Source organism: Galeopterus variegatus, unplaced genomic scaffold (genome assembly GCF_000696425.1).
Source record: "Galeopterus variegatus unplaced genomic scaffold, G_variegatus-3.0.2 Scaffold408, whole genome shotgun sequence".
In the NCBI taxonomy this organism is placed as follows: domain Eukaryota; kingdom Metazoa; phylum Chordata; class Mammalia; order Dermoptera; family Cynocephalidae; genus Galeopterus; species Galeopterus variegatus.
This window is the reverse complement of record NW_007726519.1, coordinates 558,025-575,576: the sequence shown is the minus strand read 5'-3', so window position 1 is coordinate 575,576 and position 17,552 is coordinate 558,025. Positions and strand designations below refer to the sequence as shown.

The following is a 17,552-nucleotide window of genomic DNA, read 5'->3' as shown; positions in this document are numbered from 1 at the left end:
GGTGGTCAGGGGTGTGGTTCTGAGGACTTTAAATGAGGAGCATGAAGAGTCTGTCCTTCTCTCTACTCCACCATTTTCTGCCATGTGACCCCTGGGTCACTGTCACCACCAGCAAGGCCTTCACCAAATGTGTTCCCTGGACTACTTCCCATCCTTCAAAACTGTAAGCAATAAATTTTGTTTTCTTACAAATCACCCAGTCTCCTGGTAATTTTGTTATAAGCAACAGAAACAGACTAATACAGTGGGACTGAGGCTGAATGACTAAATTAAAGAGGGGGATTAAAACAATACCATGGTTGTGAACTGTCGGTCCACTATGAAACATAAACTGTGCATGAGTTGGTGGCGCCCCGCCTGCATGTGCAGCCACCACGGCCACGGTAGGAGAAGCGCCTGCTCCGCATCAGCAGGTTTCGCCTGCAGAACCCTGACTGTGAGGCTCGGTCCAGAATCCTCCTCAGGGAAGGTGGACCTCAAGAACAGTGAGGGTGGGGAGTGCAGGGGACAGTCCACACCAGAGCCCCCGTGTCCATCACAGTAGAGGTTTCCTTTGGACCCTCTCCCTGGCTTGCTGCTGTAGAGGACCCCCTCCTTACCAGCAGGAGTCCATGCTCGTGGTGGGCAGTGGGCCTGAGAAGGTGGTATTTCTCAGTGCCCAGAGCACCATTTCCTCCAGCTAAGATTAGTTGCTTCTTCCTTTATTTGGACATAGGGAAATACAGAAAACAGATTTTCCCCCACAGACTTGGCCTTTCTGCGGCTAACACCATCTCCCATGTGCGGCTGGACTAGCAACGGTAAGACAAACACAGCACGTTTTGTTCACACCCTGCCAATTACTCTCCTAGGTATCTGTGCCAGCAGTGATGTTCAGGTGAATGTGGCTGGTGTCATTTGTGTATGCCGTCCCCAAGGTCTGTGGCATTCTCTCTGTCCCAAGGCTGCTGTCTGGGCTCAGCCTCGGTCATGCTTGGACTGCTGCAGTAGCCTCCTCACCCGCCCCCACTTCTGGTCTCGCCCCCTCCCTGTCACATCCTCCTGATGGTGCAGAACCTTTGCCGGCTCCTCACCACCCACATGGGAAGTCCACCTCCCTGCCGGGGCATGTGAGGTTCTCGGGTCTGTCCCCTTCCAGCACGTGTCCTCGTCAAGCTCCCCCATCTCTGGCCCCTTTACACCAGTCTCATGCACGCCCCCTTCCCCCCCCCCACACACACACACTCCCTGCTGCTGCTCGCTGCTTCGAGCTCCCTCCTCCGGGTTGCACGTCTCCTCCCCTCTCCTTATTCCCAACCCCACTGACAGGAGTCCTGCCTTTACCCGGCCACATGTCCTCCCCAGCACAGACCTTCATGCCACAGCTCACCTCAAACTACTGACCCCCCAAAGAACAGACTCTTGGGGACAGGCTTCTGATGGCCTTATGTGGACCCTTCCCGTGGGCTGATCAGCATTTCCAGAATTCATCTTAATTGAGAAACAGTTTCATGAAACCACTAACTCCAGACCCAGCAGGAGAATTAATTACAGAGGAATGAATGAACTGGTGAAGGAGATTTTACTGTGGTTGTTTGCAGCACTGTTGATGTTGTTTAAGTGTCTGATTTTCTGGCTCTCTCTTTCTTCTTAAGTTATCAGTAACCTTGAACAATCTAGCACGTTTTACAAACTGAAACATTTTTCAATGATAGCTGATTTTTACCATTTGTTCTCCTTTACCTCCCCCCACCCCCAAACTCAGAAACTTTTAAGTCTTCGCTTTTCATGGCAATATAGTTATTTGCAAAAGTTCCCATAAGAATCTGCCCTTCTTCTCACCAGGATTTACACAATCAAGGCCCCACCTAAGAATGACACTCATCTGCTCAGGTGTGACCAGACACTCATAGGGGTGAGGGTGACCACATGGGGTTCAAAGTCCTCTCAGGGCAACTGAGAGGGACTCAGGGCCCCAAACTTCCAGACAGGAAGAAAAGCTTTTGGCCAGTCAGGGGCCTTGGAATGCTCCAGAGACCTTGAGAAGAAAGGAGTTCACCCGAATTTATAAGTACTGCAGGTGAAACCTGGAGGAGAGTGTTTCTGTGCTTGGCTTCCTGGCCTCCGGAAAGCAAACGACAGGGGTTTTAAGAGTCTACACATGAAGTCTTCCAGCGAAGCACACTCAGAAGGGCTCGTGGCCCCTTAACCCTCTCGCTGCTCCTGTGCAAACAATCCCTATTCTGTGATCAAGGATAACCTTTCTTTGAGATTATTTTGAGAAAAGGCAGGGAGGCTGTAAGGAAATTTGGAATAAGCAAAAAAAGACTTCATGGGAACAGTGCTGCGTCTACTTGTAAATCCAGTTCAACACTCCTTTACTCCATGTAGATTTATGGTTCTTCTTTTGTTTCTCTTTGGAACTGGTCACAACATCTTACTAGTTTTCCCATTCAATTAATGAATTAAATAAAACTTTTTGACATGTTGTCATTTTACATCTGAACGAGAGTCATAATTTTACCTTTTTTCTGGTAACTGGCCGTCAGCAGGGCCAGAGCAGATGAGAGGCCAGGCAGGATGTGGCAAGGCCTAAGCATGGGGCTCCCTGGGAGGCCACGGGCCTCGAGGGTGTCAGGAGAAGCCCGGCCTAGACCACGGTTACTGGCTGCAGGAAAGCAGTTGACTGCAGCTCAGGACCAGGGGAAGACTCTTGGGCAGCCCTGGCGGGAGGGCACAGGCTTCTGTCCACATGCTGAGTACTTTTGCAAATCCTCTATTTACCCAGAAACAAAGAGCGCATCAACAGAGAAGTTAATACGATGAAATGTAAAAATGAGATGTGGAGGCAGCAAGACGAATGGAAAAATAAAGATTTTCTATTGCCATCCAGTTTGGAGGCAAATCAGGGCTGGAGCTTGTAAGTGAGCACGCAATGCACCCCAAACTCTTCTACATGGCTGAAGGGGTAGCACTGTGATATTAAAACAAGTCATGGGCACAACGGAGGAGCCTCAGGGCTGCTCCCTGCTGGATGTTGACCCTTCTGCTCGTTCAGCTGAGACAGATGTCAGCTGTGACGCCTCTGTGTGGGAGCCCCCATGCTGCCTGCGCAAGAGCACACTGGTGCTTACGGGCACTATCCACGAGCCAAGAGCCGTTCTCAGGTATTCATACAGGGGAACTGAGGCACATGGGGATGTATGTGGCTCCCACAGGCCCAGCCAGAAAGCTGCACATCAGGATTGCATCCTGGGGCCACCAGCTGTCGACTGCACATGCTTGACCACAACGTGCACTGACCCAGGTGCTTACACATTATTTAATGTCTACATCCAAACTGGCCCTTCTGGCAACTGTGCCATGGAATGAGCAGTGGATCTGGGAACTGGAAGTCCCACGCCCAACCAGCCACTCCTGTCCACTGGCTTCTCTCTCAACCCCATGGACAAGACGTTACCACCGGAGCCTCAGTTTACCATTCTGTAAACGGGGTCAATAGCATCAGCTCCACCTGCCTCTCAGAGCTGTGATGAGCAACACGTGAGGAGACGTGTCTGAAAGAATTGCCCAGACACCACTGGTTCAGTGCAATGCTCAGCTTTATACCACTTCAGTTGCCCAGGAATCTCACGGATCCTGCTGGCTCTAAAATACTATGACTTTGACTTAAGTTTCCAGTGGTATCTGAGCTGCCAAATGTACCCAGAATACCTTTTTGCCACTTTTGTTCGGCCCCCAGCTTTATTTCAGTAGGAATCCAGATGTGTGACCTGCAGAATTTCCAGAGCTGGGGAAGAATGAACATCTAACTCAGCTCCTGTGTTTCATTGTGTCTTGGGGAGGAGGCTGCCCTTGGCCTTCAGAAAGGCAGGAAGGGAGGCTGGGGAGGGGTTCCCAAGCAGCTCACTCACAGCAAGACAGTCCCGCTGCTCTGCTGGGGTTGACTGACACCTAATCAAGAAAAGGAAGAGAGCTAGTGTCGTTGACAGCACAGGTGTGAGTGGACTTTCCGGTTCAGCTCTTGCTGGCATGGTCCTGGCCCACCTGTCAGGCAGCACAGGAAGGCAACATGGGGCGCAGGGCTCTGGTCAGGGCCATGCTCTCTTGCCCAGCCACAAACCAGTTGTCATAGTGATGGCCCTATCAGTCAGGCTGGTTGGGCAGAGGGACCTTTCTGACAAACATTTCTCCAGGCCTCTACTTCCAAGTGGAGACCACAGCGACCAACCTGTACCCATCACAGCACAGGAAGCCTTGACAGTTGGCTGTCCTGTGTGCACTCCCTAGAGCCCCGAACAGGTGGCCCTGGATCCTGGTGACCCTCCCCATCCCATGACTTAAGGGACTGGGGTAGGAGCCTGACCTAAGACTATCTGGCCAGTGCCCAACCACACTTCCTCATGGGAACCTTTACTAAGAGACGCAGAGCTGGTGCCAATCAGTGGGGAGCTCAGCGTCATCCATGGAGGGCTGACCACCCTGGCCACCTGAGAGATGAATAAGGAGGCACATCCCCCAGGAGAGGGCACAAGAGGGAGGTGCCAGTACACAGAGGCAGTGGGAGCTGCAGGAGGGAGGGAGCAGGGACACGGGGAGCCCAGGTCCGCCCAGGCATTCTGGCACCCCAGATCCAGGACTCCTTCTGGGGACTCACAGCGACCTTAAAATAGCCCCTCACTGAGCCCCCTACCCACACCCACTGACCTTCAGATGGATCAGACCTTCTCGGACTGGCATAAGAGAATTTCTGTTTCTTGCAATTAGAAGTGTCTCCACTGGTACTCTCAGAAGAGACAGGGCTGGAGTCAGAGGCAGATGCAAGAAGGCTGCTGGACACAACATGCAGGCACCTCTGGGCTAAAGAGACAGGAGAGGACAGCTTCTAAAGCTGGGAGGCAGTCCCTTCTGATTCTGAGTCCTGAGGCCCCATCCGTGGACTTGATTCTATGACAAAGTGCTGAGTGATTTTGTGTTTTCCTGTCTCTTCCTGGATGCCCCATTCAAAGACTTATGGGGGATTGCAGAAGGGGTCTTTCAAGTTCTTCTTTTCGAGCCCCATATTGTTCTGTCTGCACACCTCAGGCAGGATGGCATCTCCAAGCCACGCCACAGCTCTGGATAATTGGATTTTCCATTATGAGGTGAAGCCAAGGCAGATTTGACCATGGCTGGACTCCTGCTCCTGGGGCACTTTTTGGTCTTCCTGTGAAACCAAAGCATGGAATAAAAGGGCTTCCGGGTTCCCTGGAAGAGCTTCTCACCATGACTCTCCACCCAGCAAATGCAGCTGCATGATTTCAGTATGAAATATTCAGCAAAGTTTGCAGGGCATCAGGAAGGAGAGGAGACCAGAGTGAGTGATGACGTGGCCAGAGGTTCTGCAGTGGGAACCGTGTTTGGATGACGTGTGCTCTGAAGGGGAAACAGGGCAGACTCGAGCCAGCACGCCTGGGGCAGGGCAGGCACCACAGACTGGGCAGACCCACCTGGCCAGGGCCTTCCCAGGAAGGAACCGGGGCTCACCATGGCGTCCATGTCCTGACGCAGGGCTGCACCTCCTTACCTGGACCCCAAGGTCACGCTGACTCTAGCTTTCCGGGCTCACCTGTTTTTATAGATCTGAAAGGTGCACTATTAAACCCCAAGTGCCTCCATTTTCCAGTCTGGAGGAGACTGGACCAGCAAGATCTCTCTGGTAACCAATCAGTTCAGCAGCAGATTCCCCCCTGCCCTGTGGGAGGCTGCCTACATGTGATGGGTCAGATTGAGATGAACGCACCCGACCTCCCACTCAGGCACTCAGAAGGAGGGGGCGGCTGGAGTGCACCCCACCCTGCCCCTGCGCCTCCCGGACCCCACTCCAACCTTGTCTATGTGTCCTTGCTGTGGTCTGCACAGGCCCCGCACCTGCTTTCACGCCCACCTGCCCTGTCCTGCAGATGGTCCTGGCTGCTGCACCCTCTGTTCCTAGACACGGGGGCCAGTCTCGCTCTGGGGTGAACGCTTGGGAAATGATGGCTGTACCTTAGGTGCCAAATTCCATTTTTGCCAAACATCTGAGATTTGCAGTGTGCATTTAGGGATATATGCCCCCCTTACATACACTACTTAAAATTCACAATGGGTTCACACACGTGAAAACTTCCTTTTCACATTCTAAGAAAAGCTGGTTTTAATCTCATCTGCTTTCTTTTGGTTTCTTGCCTTTTCCTTTTTCAAGGTGGTTGACCAAGGAGCCGTGGGAGGAGGACTGCCCAGAGCTGGGCCTCCATGGTCCCAGGCCTGGCTTCCTGAGGAGAGGGCGGCACGGGAGGTGGCCATGGGAACACATAGCAACACACAGAGCGGTGTTCTTTTGTTTGGGCTTCAGATATAAAAATGACTTTTCATTGTCTCTGCCCCTCTCACCCTGCCATGTTGGCATCTATTCAATGCAAACATGGTTAGCAGTGGCTGCTGAGGAGATCACGCCATCTCCTGAGCAATCAGGGCCGAGGCAGAGGCAGTCACAGCAGAGCAGAGCATGGCCAGGCCCGCCAGGCTCCGTGCTGTGTCCTCCACTCGTTCCACGCTGGAAGGGCAGGGTGCTCTGTATTTTTCTACTTCTATTTGAGGCGCTTCCTTGCAGCTGCTGTGAAAATTTCTTGCTGGTTTGTCAGATTCTCATTTGGATTGGCATGAAGTCAATGGCCACTAGAAATTGCAATTTTCTGACAACAGACATTTGTGGTGTTCATTATGAAAGGCTCCAAATCTTGGACAAATAAGATAACTGAATGGCCATTGAGATTTGGGTTGAATTTGGCAGGCTAGGGGGAAAAAAAACCCAGCACCATCACAAAGAAAAGTGTTAAGAGGGGACACTTGAGGCAGGGCAGGGTGCTCCTGAGAGAGCAGCCACACCCCCGGCCAGCGTTGAGATTTGGGTTGAATTTGGCAGGCTAGGGGGAAAAAAAACCCAGCACCATCACAAAGAAAAGTGTCAAGAGGGGACACTTGAGGCAGGGCAGGGTGCTCCTGAGAGAGCAGCCACACCCCCGGCCAGCTGTTCTTGTCGGGGAGACAGCCCCAGGAAATGGTAAACCAGGATGGCACTAGTTTCCTTTCCAAATCACTGAAAACGTCTGTGTTACTTTTCAAAATCATTAAAACAAGATATCTATGTCAGGTAAGTCGTGCTTTGGGGCTGGTTGTAAAACATGCAATTATGTTCATTTCTTGCTGTTGCTGCTCACACCGACTGAAATTTTGTATTCAATTGCCTTAGCGACAATTTTCACAGAGCCTCTTTGAACTTGGAGTAACGTAATCTCGGGCAGAACTGTCCTCATTATAACTCTTCTACAATCTACCCAGCAAGCAACTGCACACGGCTAACACCGAAGATGATAGCGCGCCTGGGCAGCAGACACCACGACCTGGGCTCCTCAGGACCGCGGGGAGAGGCCGCCTCCCGGGAGAGGAACGGGCTTGCTGCTCCCAGGGCCGCAGGCCTTTCCCTGTCCACACTGGCTGCTGACCTCGGCCCCTGCGCATCCTGCATCTCAGCACCGACCTTCCACTGTATTCTTATTCACCCTTGTAACCTGATGATGGTGTTTATTGATCATAACTACCAAACTGACATCAGAAATCCCCTAGCCAACCAGAATGAGGAGTACGGATTTCTAAAAACAACCACGCTGGCCTCCGGGAAATGGAAAGTACATGCTGGAGATAATCGAATTGGCAATTATGAAAAAGTGATGGGACGCCTCGAACTGGAGACAAGCCAGATGCCCTCCAGTCGGGGGTGTTAAGCAGACTGTGCTACGTCCACACGTAGAACGCCACGTAGCGAGGAAAGGAAGCAGCTATTGTACACGTAGCAACTTGGTGGATCTCCAGGGAGTTACTTGGCTGAGTGAAGTAAAGCCAGACCCAAAACGTCCCACACTGTCTGATTTCAGTTCTACAATACCTTTGAAACGACAGAACGAAAGAGATGGAGCACTGATTGATGATCACCCAGAGATAGGGACAGGGTGGCGGGAATGAGTGGGGTAGGGAAGGAGGAGGATGTGGTTATAAAGGGAGCCTGAGAGGTGGAATGTTCTACCCTGTGGCCGTGGTGGTGGGAGTGAGAACCTATGCAGTGATAAGGTAATGCAGCACTAAATACACACCAAGTGAATATAATACAGGGGGGGGTCTGAGTGAAGGGGCTCGGCTTGCTGTCAACATCCTGGTTGTGATACTGTGCATAGTTTTGCAGGACGTAACCACTGGGGAAACCACGTAAAGTGTATGCAGATCTCTCTGGATTCTTCCCTGCAACTGAATGGGAATCTCCTGTTACCTCCAAGAATTTATGTGAAATAAAGTGAGGCAGTCGGGGGATGCCGTGCAAGGACCGTGTATCCACACAGCCCAGTGGAAGGCAGTTTGGTAACGCATGTGCCCTTTGACTCCAAATCCCATTTCCAGGAATTGCTCTTAGGGAAATAATAATGATAACATAACAATAAGAGCACTTATTAAGCGCCAGGCTGCTCTGCTCTGTTTTCCAAAAGTCATCCCATCTAATTTTTACAATAAGTGGGTCACTCCCACCCCCCAGGGCTTCTGCCCAAACCACTGCTCTGCACTGCCATTCCACCAGCAAAGACGCACAGCTGGCGAACTGCCTCCTGTGTTATGCATTACAGAGAAAAGGAATCAGGCTAAATAGCTCACGAAAAGTGAAAAAATTACCTTTTAGTAAGACTCCATGATGGACCAGTATAGAGGCATTAAAATCATGTTTTGAAGACTATCTAATGCTCTGTTGGAAACTGCTGCTGTTGCAATGCTGAGTGAAAATGATCAGGATATAAGACTGTGTAAAAGAAAGTCCCCCCCCCACACACACACATGCACACATACTTGCAAGGGAAAACATGAGCTAGAGAGACCTTGAAACGGCAGTTTTCTCTGGGTGGTGGGGTAATGGAATATTTTATTTTCTTCCTGATTTGGTTCTGCATTTTTCAAATTTTTTACAATGTACCTGTAGGGCTTTTACAACCAAGAAAAAAGCTGTTTAGCTCTCAAAGCCAAGGTGAGTAGTTGGTAACAGAGCCAGCCTATGAGCACGCTATACCGCATTTACACAAAACTCTCATAAGAGAAAGGAAGGTCCTTACCATTTTTATTGGAGAGAATACGCTTTGGCACTAAACCAAACAGATGAGAAAATTAAATGACAGGTAGCCAGAGGAGAAGAACCAGAACTTAGCATATAGCCAGGAGCAGTGGAGGCACTGGTGCAGGAGAGGGTGGCACCGAGACGCGGGAGGGTCTGGGGAGGAAGACCGAGAGTCCAGAGCAGAGGAGGTGGTGGCGCTCCCAGGAAGGGAGGCGGAGGCTCCAAGGTTCTGCACCAGCCGCAGGTGTGTACCTCAAGCAATTTTACAAAGACCAAGGGGCTTGAGGGGTCCTGGTGTCTGGTGACCCCAAAGGCGTGCTGATGGAAGAAAAAAAAAAAAAAGAACCCAAAGTCTCAATAGGTTAAATCATCAACTTGACCTCACTCTGGTTGGTATCTGGTTTCTCTTCCCCTAAACGCAGCAGGAAGTCTCTGGAAGGTGAGGTCCTTGCGGGCAGGACCCAGGTCAGTCACTACACATCCCAACATGGAGCCAGGACCCGTCCTTCAGCAGGTGCTCAGGGAATGCCAGCGAGGGTGAATTTTGTGTTCCCTGGTTTTACATTATAAAACTAACAATCCTAATGCTGCCACCACCACCATCACCACCACCAACTAACGGGGACTGAGCACATGCTTGGGCCAGAACCAGAGCCATGTGCCTTATGAGCCCAGCAGCCCTGGGTCCTCATCAGGGACCTCATGAGCTCGGTTCACCATCACCCCCACAGACGAGGACATGAGAGAGACAGAAGAGCCCAGCCGAGCTTGGACACTGTGGTCCTGGATGCAAACTTCACTCCCAAGACTCCAGAAATGCGTGCTGTGCCTGAACCAGACTTTCAGCTGTGGTCTGAACAGGGGGTGTGTGTGGTCTCTTGGGCTCTTTGCTACTGTCACTTCCCCACCACGGAAGACGCATTTTTGTTTGCTTTGTTCTCAAACTACTGATCTTTCTGACTGCATGCTCAGATGAATGAATATTGATTTAGGCCCACCCCGAAGGAAAATAAATCAATTCAGATTCTTTTTATTTTGTCTATCATTGACTGTGATTCATTTTTATAGCTTTTGTAAGCTATTAAGCTTCTGTATAAGCTTCTGTAAGCTTTTGTCAGGCCTTGTCTGTCCTTGAAGCAAACAAAGCATTTCAGTCTGGCGCCTGATCTGCACTCCAGCTCCGGGAGTAGGAACCGACCCGCCCTGCCCTCAGGAACAGCCAAACCCCAACCCAGCAGTGGATATGCAAATTTCTATCTTTAGGGGAGTTAAAAGGCGATTTTTCCTCTCCTTTTCAGCACCTGAGAATTACAAGTGTTTATATAAAAAAAAAGCAAGCAAGTTAAAAAGAGACCAAAACCAAAATTCTACATTCTATTATTTTTTCTTATTATCCAAGAAATACATGCTCACTGAGGAAAATATTGCAGGCTATCAATCTACCCACGTGTCCATCTTTCTATCCATCTAACTATGTATATCTGCAATTCATCTGCAATTCACCTCTAATTATTATTTATATATATAAAATTTGAACATATTGGTCGTCTCGTTTCGTCTCGTTAGAGTACTTAACGATAACGTCATATTCAGAGTGGATTACAGTCAACCACCAGGCAATCACTGCTTTTTTGTTTGCTAGAATAGAATCTGTATCAGGCCTCATTTCTATTTCCAATTTAGGAGATATTTTTCTGATCTGTGTATCTGAAAAAAGAATATAAAATAATAACATAAATTACCATTTATTACTACATGCCAGACACATTATAGACATCATCTTAAAGAATCAAGCAAGTGGCTGTTGTGGAAATGCTCAGACATACACAAAAGCAGGAGGAATCAATCAGGTATGGAGCCTTGGCTGCCACCTCCCCTCTTCAGCGATCGTCCACACACCTTCACTCCTGCTTTGACTGTGCTCCGACCTCTCCCCCCACTGGGTTATCTTAAAGCTTATTTCAGGCACCATATTATTCCATCCGATGCACTTCAGTGCAGATCTCTACGCTAAGCCCTCTTTCTTCTTGTTTAAGGTAACCACAGTGTGATCATCACATGGAAGGAAAGCAACAGTAATTCCTCACCATTTCTCAGGCTGTCACACATCTATCTCTAGGGCATGTTCTAAGGATCACGATAATATGTGTTCTTCAACAAATAAATGGCACGGAAAGAAAGGGGGTAAAGGCACACGGATAGAAAGAGACTGAGGGGACATCAGACACATGCAATGTGGGTCTCGTTAGGATTCCGACGTGAGAACACGTGCATGAGTGTGTGTTATTGTCCTTTTCCTTTTCTTGCCACTTTTTTAGTGAAGCACACACATTATTTTCAGTCCTTAAAACACACCTCAAAGGTAGGCATTGCTACTCTTATTTCACAGATACTGAGGCTCAGAGAGTTAAATAACCTTTCTAAGGCCACGCAGCACGTGAGTGGCTATGACAGGGAAGCGTGACGGTAAGAGTCCAGGGCTGGTGAAGGGTGAGCCGCTGAGTTACTGGCAGAATTTGGCTGCATCGGCGCTCAAAGCCCCAGGATTGTGCGAGAGTTAGTTTCAGGCAAATGTGAAGAGAAGCCCCCAGACACGTCCTCACAGTCCTCAAAAAGCTTGTGAGGTCATGACAAGAGGGAAAGGAGCCCAGCGAGACACTAAGCCATTGGCAGAAGAGCTGCTGGACTAGGGCCCTGGGACCCGAGTCCCAGCTTTTCTCTGACCGACCATGTGGTCCCAGGCACATCTCTTCACATCCCTCATCTCACCTTCCTCGTCCACTGAGTGGGGATAATGCGGCTCCACCTGCTTCAAGGTGCTGTGAGACTCTCACGGGGGTCATTTGTTCAGGTAATGGGTGCCCTTGAAGCTGCGTGAGCCTCAGGGTGTGCACTTGATTGGGGGTACACTCCAGGAGCGGCCGGTGAAGGTGGGTTACAGAGAGGAGACGCTGCTCAGAGGCCCCTCCCGGAGGAGCTGCAGGGCCTGTGTTGGAGTGGGAGGGGACGTGGGTGGCGCAGGTCCAGCAACCTGTGGGCGAGTCCTGTCCTGGCTGAGGATGTTAACAGCAGGACACAGCTGGCCTGTCTAGAACCCCTCCAGCGCACGCTCAGGGTGACCAGCAGGGTCCAGGACCCACCTCCCGCCCCGCACCTGGTGGCTGCAACGCTTGCTTCGAGTCCATTTGTAACCACTGAGCATCGTCACTCCTGTCAGTCTCCCAGGCTGCTTTGTCTCTTCTCTTCACTTCTGGTGTCTGAGGCCAGTCCCCATTGTTATAAATAATGGGCTTCAGGGGACTGAAAATGCAAAAAGCGAGGAACTGAAAGAATAAAGAGAGTGCTGACACAGGGCTCTGCCCCAGGACCTCTCATGGGGCGCTGCTGGAGGCTTCTCTCTGGCTGCGACCTGCTTCACCTCTCAAGATCTGTCGTGAGGAAGAGGCGCCCCTCCACCCTTCTGTGTCCCTGCACTCTGGGCCTTCAGCCTCCCTGGTCTTTGTCTGTCTCTGCTGTACCAGGACTCTGAGTGAGGCCCAATGTGACCCTTCCCTGGGGTCCAGGCCCCTTGGCACCCTGGGGGCTGGGGGGTCCTGTGAACATCACCAGATCAATGTGGAGGTGACGTTTGCTGGCAGGAAGTGCTGGGGGGACCTCGGGTTGCAGCCCTTTCGAATCCCATTTCTAGGCACTACGTGAGAACAGCGTGCTTGTGCAAGGGTGAAAAGACTAAAGAAACCATGGGAAAGTGAGACCTCAACTGGAAGACGGGGGAGGGCCTGCAGGGCGGAGCCTTTTTGGGGTACACCACTCTCCAGTTCAGGCTGGGGAGCTCTGCCGTCTTGGTAAGCAGGATCCACGATTCCATCCATCGTTGTCATGACCAAACAGGAATGAGATGTGGGGAGAGGATTCTTCCAGAATTGCACTGGGGGAGGGGCTGCTTTTTTGGCAAAGCCTGGGAAGAAACAAACATCCTGTCTGGGCCCCCTCGGGAAAGGCCCAGGCTGCAGGAGGCCTGTGCAGATGGAGGCGGTCAGAGCAGCCCAAGCGGATTCTGGGGACGGTGCCTGCCAGCCCTGCCAAGAGAGCCCTCAGGCCTTCTGAGCTGATGCCTGGCCCTTGCAAGACCACTGCTGGGGTCTGACCTTGCATGGAACCCAAAACCTGCAACTTCGGTGAGCAGAAAGTCCGGGACAAACCTGAGAAGTGGGTCACGCTTTTCCATTCTTCCCTCGCCGTCCATCTCCCTCGGATGGGGATGCACTGCCAATGCTCATAGGACCCTCCCCAGTCATGCCAGGCATCGAGCCCACTTTCTCTGTTTCCAGAAGAAGAGCAAACTCTCAGGGCAGGCCCAACTGCTAGGGAGGGGCACTTTTTTGTTCCAAACTCTTTTTTGTGCCACCCCTCACACAGAATTTAAAATCCCCCTTTAGAAAAGCTCTGCTGCACCCATAGGTGGAGCCGGTTTAGGAACCGCATCCTATGGGCACCCTCCTCACGGCCTGTGCTTGCTTGGAGCCACATTACTGCTCCCTGTGGACAATCAGAAATCATCTCCCCGTTTTCTATGGATTCAGTGTCTGGGTAGATAGACTCATGGGCTGTGAGGAATTTGGGGACCACCCCACACAACTCCTCCCTGGGCAAAAGCAAGTGGCTGTCTGGTTGGCAAGTGGGTGGGGGTGTCTGCAGCCAGAGGAGCAGACTGGTCCATCCAGGCTTACAGAGCTCCCTCGGGCCAGGTGTGTCAGTGGCTGCTGGGTGGGGGTGGAGGAGGTATGGAGGGTAGTTTGGAGGGTCCCCTAAGAGCCAGACCCTGGGAGGGCCAGAATGGGCGTGGAGCACGGCAGCTGTATGAGCTTCCTGTGGCCACAGTGACAAAGTGCTGCAAACTGGGCGGCATAAGAGAACAGAGATTTACTCTCACAGAGACATCTGGAAGCAAGGCGCTGGCAGGCTGGCCCTGCTGCAGCCCGGGGGTGCTTCCTTCCTGGCCTCTCCCAGCTTCTGGCGGTGCCGACCCCAGCCTGCAGGCGCACCACGCCGGCCTCTGCCCTGTCTTCACATGGCCGTGCTCTCTGTCTCTGTGCCTTCCATTCTCCCTGTGCCCAGATCTCCCTCTTCTCAGGACACCAGTCATGTGGGATTAAGCCCACCCTAATCCAGTACGACCTTGTCTTAATGAGAGTATATGTGCAAAGACCCTATTTCCAAGTAAGGTCCCATTCACAGGTACCAGGGTTAGGACATGGATGTATCATTTTGGGGGACACACTTCAGCTCACACCGCGATGAGGAGGGTATAGACAGAGGCCAGTGGCAGGACGGGGTAATGATGGGGAGGAGGAGCCTGAGGCACGGAGATGGGGCGGTGAGTGAAGCCGCCTGCAGCGCTGCCATTTGGTGGAAATCCGGAATCGGGAGGGGCCCTTCCTCCCTCCCTCCCCTTCTCTTCCTTCTCTTGCCTTTCTCCTGCCTTGAAATGTCATTAGAAAACGTGACCAGGTTCTCCTGCCCGAGAAGAAATGTCTTTGAGTGCAGGGGTGGGGCCCTGAGCGGGTGGTCGCCTTCCTGTCCTTCCCGTCTCTTCTCCTTGCGGCCATGGCTGCCCCACCCCGCCCGCCCTGGTGCCCCCACAGATCCGGGCTCTGCTCAGTGCCGCTGCACAGGGGTGGGGGGCAGCCGTGAGATGCCATCGCCTGCAGGCCCATGTCCCCACGTCCCACGTCACGTGTGCCATGCAGTGCGTGGAGACAGCGTGGCCCACTGCATCGAACACAGAACTGCTCTCGGACTCACTATTTTTAGTGTGATGCCCCAGGCTCATGGCAGGTGGCTGAAACCAAACCCACTGCTTTTTCTTCTGGAAGCCAAGCCTGGCCTCAGGGGGAGTTTGGACCTGACGTGGCTCAGAGCATCCTCCCAGGGCTCTCTGATGCCTCCGTTGGAGGACACACAGCAGCTCATCGCAGGGACTGAGACTGAATCAGAAACCCCGACAGGGACCCAGGGCTCTTAAGTGGCCTGCACCCAGCTAGTGGTCTTGTGTACCCAGGCCCACATCCACCCCAGAGTCCTGGTCCCTGGAGAAGCCTGGGCTCCAGGGAAAGGCCCGGGAAGGGTGGTGCGGGTAGAAGTTTGGCTGGAAAACATGGGGGAGGGGGCCTGGCACGTTTCACCACCTTCCAGGCGGCAGTGCACACAGGGGTTGGGGTGGGTGTTGCCACGCCGGTAGTTCCGACACCAGCCTGTGTCTGTGTGGGGCTCAGCCACACGCTCTGATCTCGTTCATGGGAACCCTGATGATAAGGGATCTCTCCCCACCAGCTCTGTTGCCCCTGACCCACCTCTCAACTCCTGAAGCTACCAGCGGCTCTCTGTCATCCTTGTGCTGTGATGCACGTGTGGGGTGTGGTATGCATGTGGGGTGCATGTTAGGCGTGTGTGTGATATGTGTGGGGTGTGCATGGTGTGTGTGTGTGTGTGTGTCTGTGGTATGTGTCATGTACGGGGGAGGCTGTGTGAGGTGTGTATGTCTGTGGTGTGTGCAATGTCTGTGGTGTGTGTGATGTGTGTGTGGTGTGATATGTATGGTGCATGTGTGTAATGTGTCTGTGGTATGTGTCATGTAGGGGGGAGGCTGTGTGAGGTGTGTATGTCTGTGGTGTGTGCGATGTCTGTGGTGTGTGTGATGTGTGTGTGGTGTGATATGTATGGTGCATGTGTGTAATGTGTGTGTGGTGTGTGTGTCTGTGGTGTGTGATGTGTATGGTGCGTGTGTGAATACTCCAGGCCGTCTTTGCTGGGAGAACACAGACACCATCTCCCACCTCCGCTGTTTGGGGCTCAGCCTCGAACATATTCCATGCAGGTGGGACTCAGATAAAAGTCAGGCCACAGCTCTGGGTCCTGCAGGGCTCCAGGCAGAGTCTGAAGTCTTGAGGACTCCACACGGTAACACAGTCTCTGGCTGTCTCCAGAGCCACGCTTTCCATTGTTAGCATATGTTCTGAGCTTTGGGTTTTCTGTTATTAACAGTGACAGTAAGACATCTTAGGCTTGCAGAGGAAGCATCACCGAGAAATTTCAGAGTAAACATGACCATTAATTTTGAACCTTTAATCATGGCTCAAAACTCAACTCTTCCCCCCTGAAACTTATATCCCATAACCCTGAGGGAAAACGTTTTGGGGGCTGCTCCCCAAAGTCCTTTGGACATGGTGAGAGCCATAGACACGCCCAACAGTCACACCTAGCCTTTGCATAAACAGAGCTCTCGGTGAGCTGTTGTTCGAATATAAACTCCAGGTAGAGAGACTGCGGAGACCTCTCCATGGTAATGTCAAGCATGCTGCCTCTTTACCTGTGATTTGTGAGGCTGTAAAACTTGTTAAAACATTCTCCAGAGGCAGAAGCCGTGAGGATAAAGACAGCCTGAGTCACTGGGCTCCGCTAACTGTCCTGCTTACAAAATAAATCACCATAGCGTGCAACTAGCCACGGTGACGGAAAACAGGCCCCGGGATGACCAAACCCCACCTAAACACTGTCCACATCACTCCCAAACCTGCCATGTCACATTGCCTTGGAGGAGGACAGAGTGGTTGCTCATCTGCGTTCTGGGCTAACCCAAGGAGAGTTTATGAACATCCCACCAACCTCCTGCCATTCCGCAGGTGGGTTCTGACTTTGTGTCCCTGAGGCTGCATGTGGGAGATGGGGTGGGGGTGGGGGTGGCAAGCAGCCAAGTGACACAGAAGCCAAGTGCTCCCAGGACTGGAATGGACAGGGACTCACCACACTCCCCACAGCTCCTCCCAACAGCAAGGCCTATTTAGCCTGCAAATTTATTAAGTGCCCTTGGGTATCACTCCCACCCTCTCCAGCAGAAGGAAATGAGCCTGAAACTTGGAGGACCCAGTGCCGCTGCAGAGCGTGCAGGGTGAACACGCCTGCTGCAAGGGAGCACTCTGTCTTGCCTGCGTCCTGTTTCATATGTGCCTGCGGCCAAGCTGTCTGTCCTGCCTGCTCAGTGCAGGCCTGAGGAGCTCTCTCTCTCCCAAAGTCGGGGGAGAGATGAAAGGCACTTGTGGCATTTTCCTTGGTGAGGAAAATGGGTGGAAGGAGGGTGGATCTGGGCTAACCTGGTAAAGTCACACAGTGTGACTGGACAGAAGGCAGCCGGTGGGGCTGAGCAGCGCTCCTTCCCTGAGCACACCAACGCACGCAGGCTGGGAACCACAGCAGGGATGCCCAGGGCCACTCAACAACACAGGAGCACGAGGCTGGGGTCTCCCCAACGAGGCACTGGGATTCAGCTGCCTTAAATCCATGACATGGATGAATACATAATAAATAATGACTTTTATATAGTAATTGCCAAGTGCCAGCCCTTTTT

The 17,552-nt window shown here is 52.0% G+C and overlaps 1 protein-coding gene across 5 annotated transcripts in view; it reads right to left on the bottom strand.

Annotated features, from left to right (window-relative positions):
• Positions 1–17,552, bottom strand: part of PDE9A (phosphodiesterase 9A) — a 105,516-nt gene that overhangs the window by 79,632 nt on the left and 8,332 nt on the right. For 2 of the 5 annotated variants that reach the window (XM_008568415.1, XM_008568416.1), the window contains exon 1: positions 4,687–4,722. The exons of 1 other annotated variant lie outside the window; for it this stretch is intronic. In XM_008568415.1, coding sequence (XP_008566637.1) covers positions 4,687–4,719 — 33 coding nt within the window. In that variant the 5' untranslated portion in view covers positions 4,720–4,722. Of the gene's footprint in view, positions 1–4,686; positions 4,723–17,552 lie in introns of those variants that run through there. 2 more of the 5 variants (XM_008568417.1, XM_008568414.1) reach the window with 2 other exon arrangements.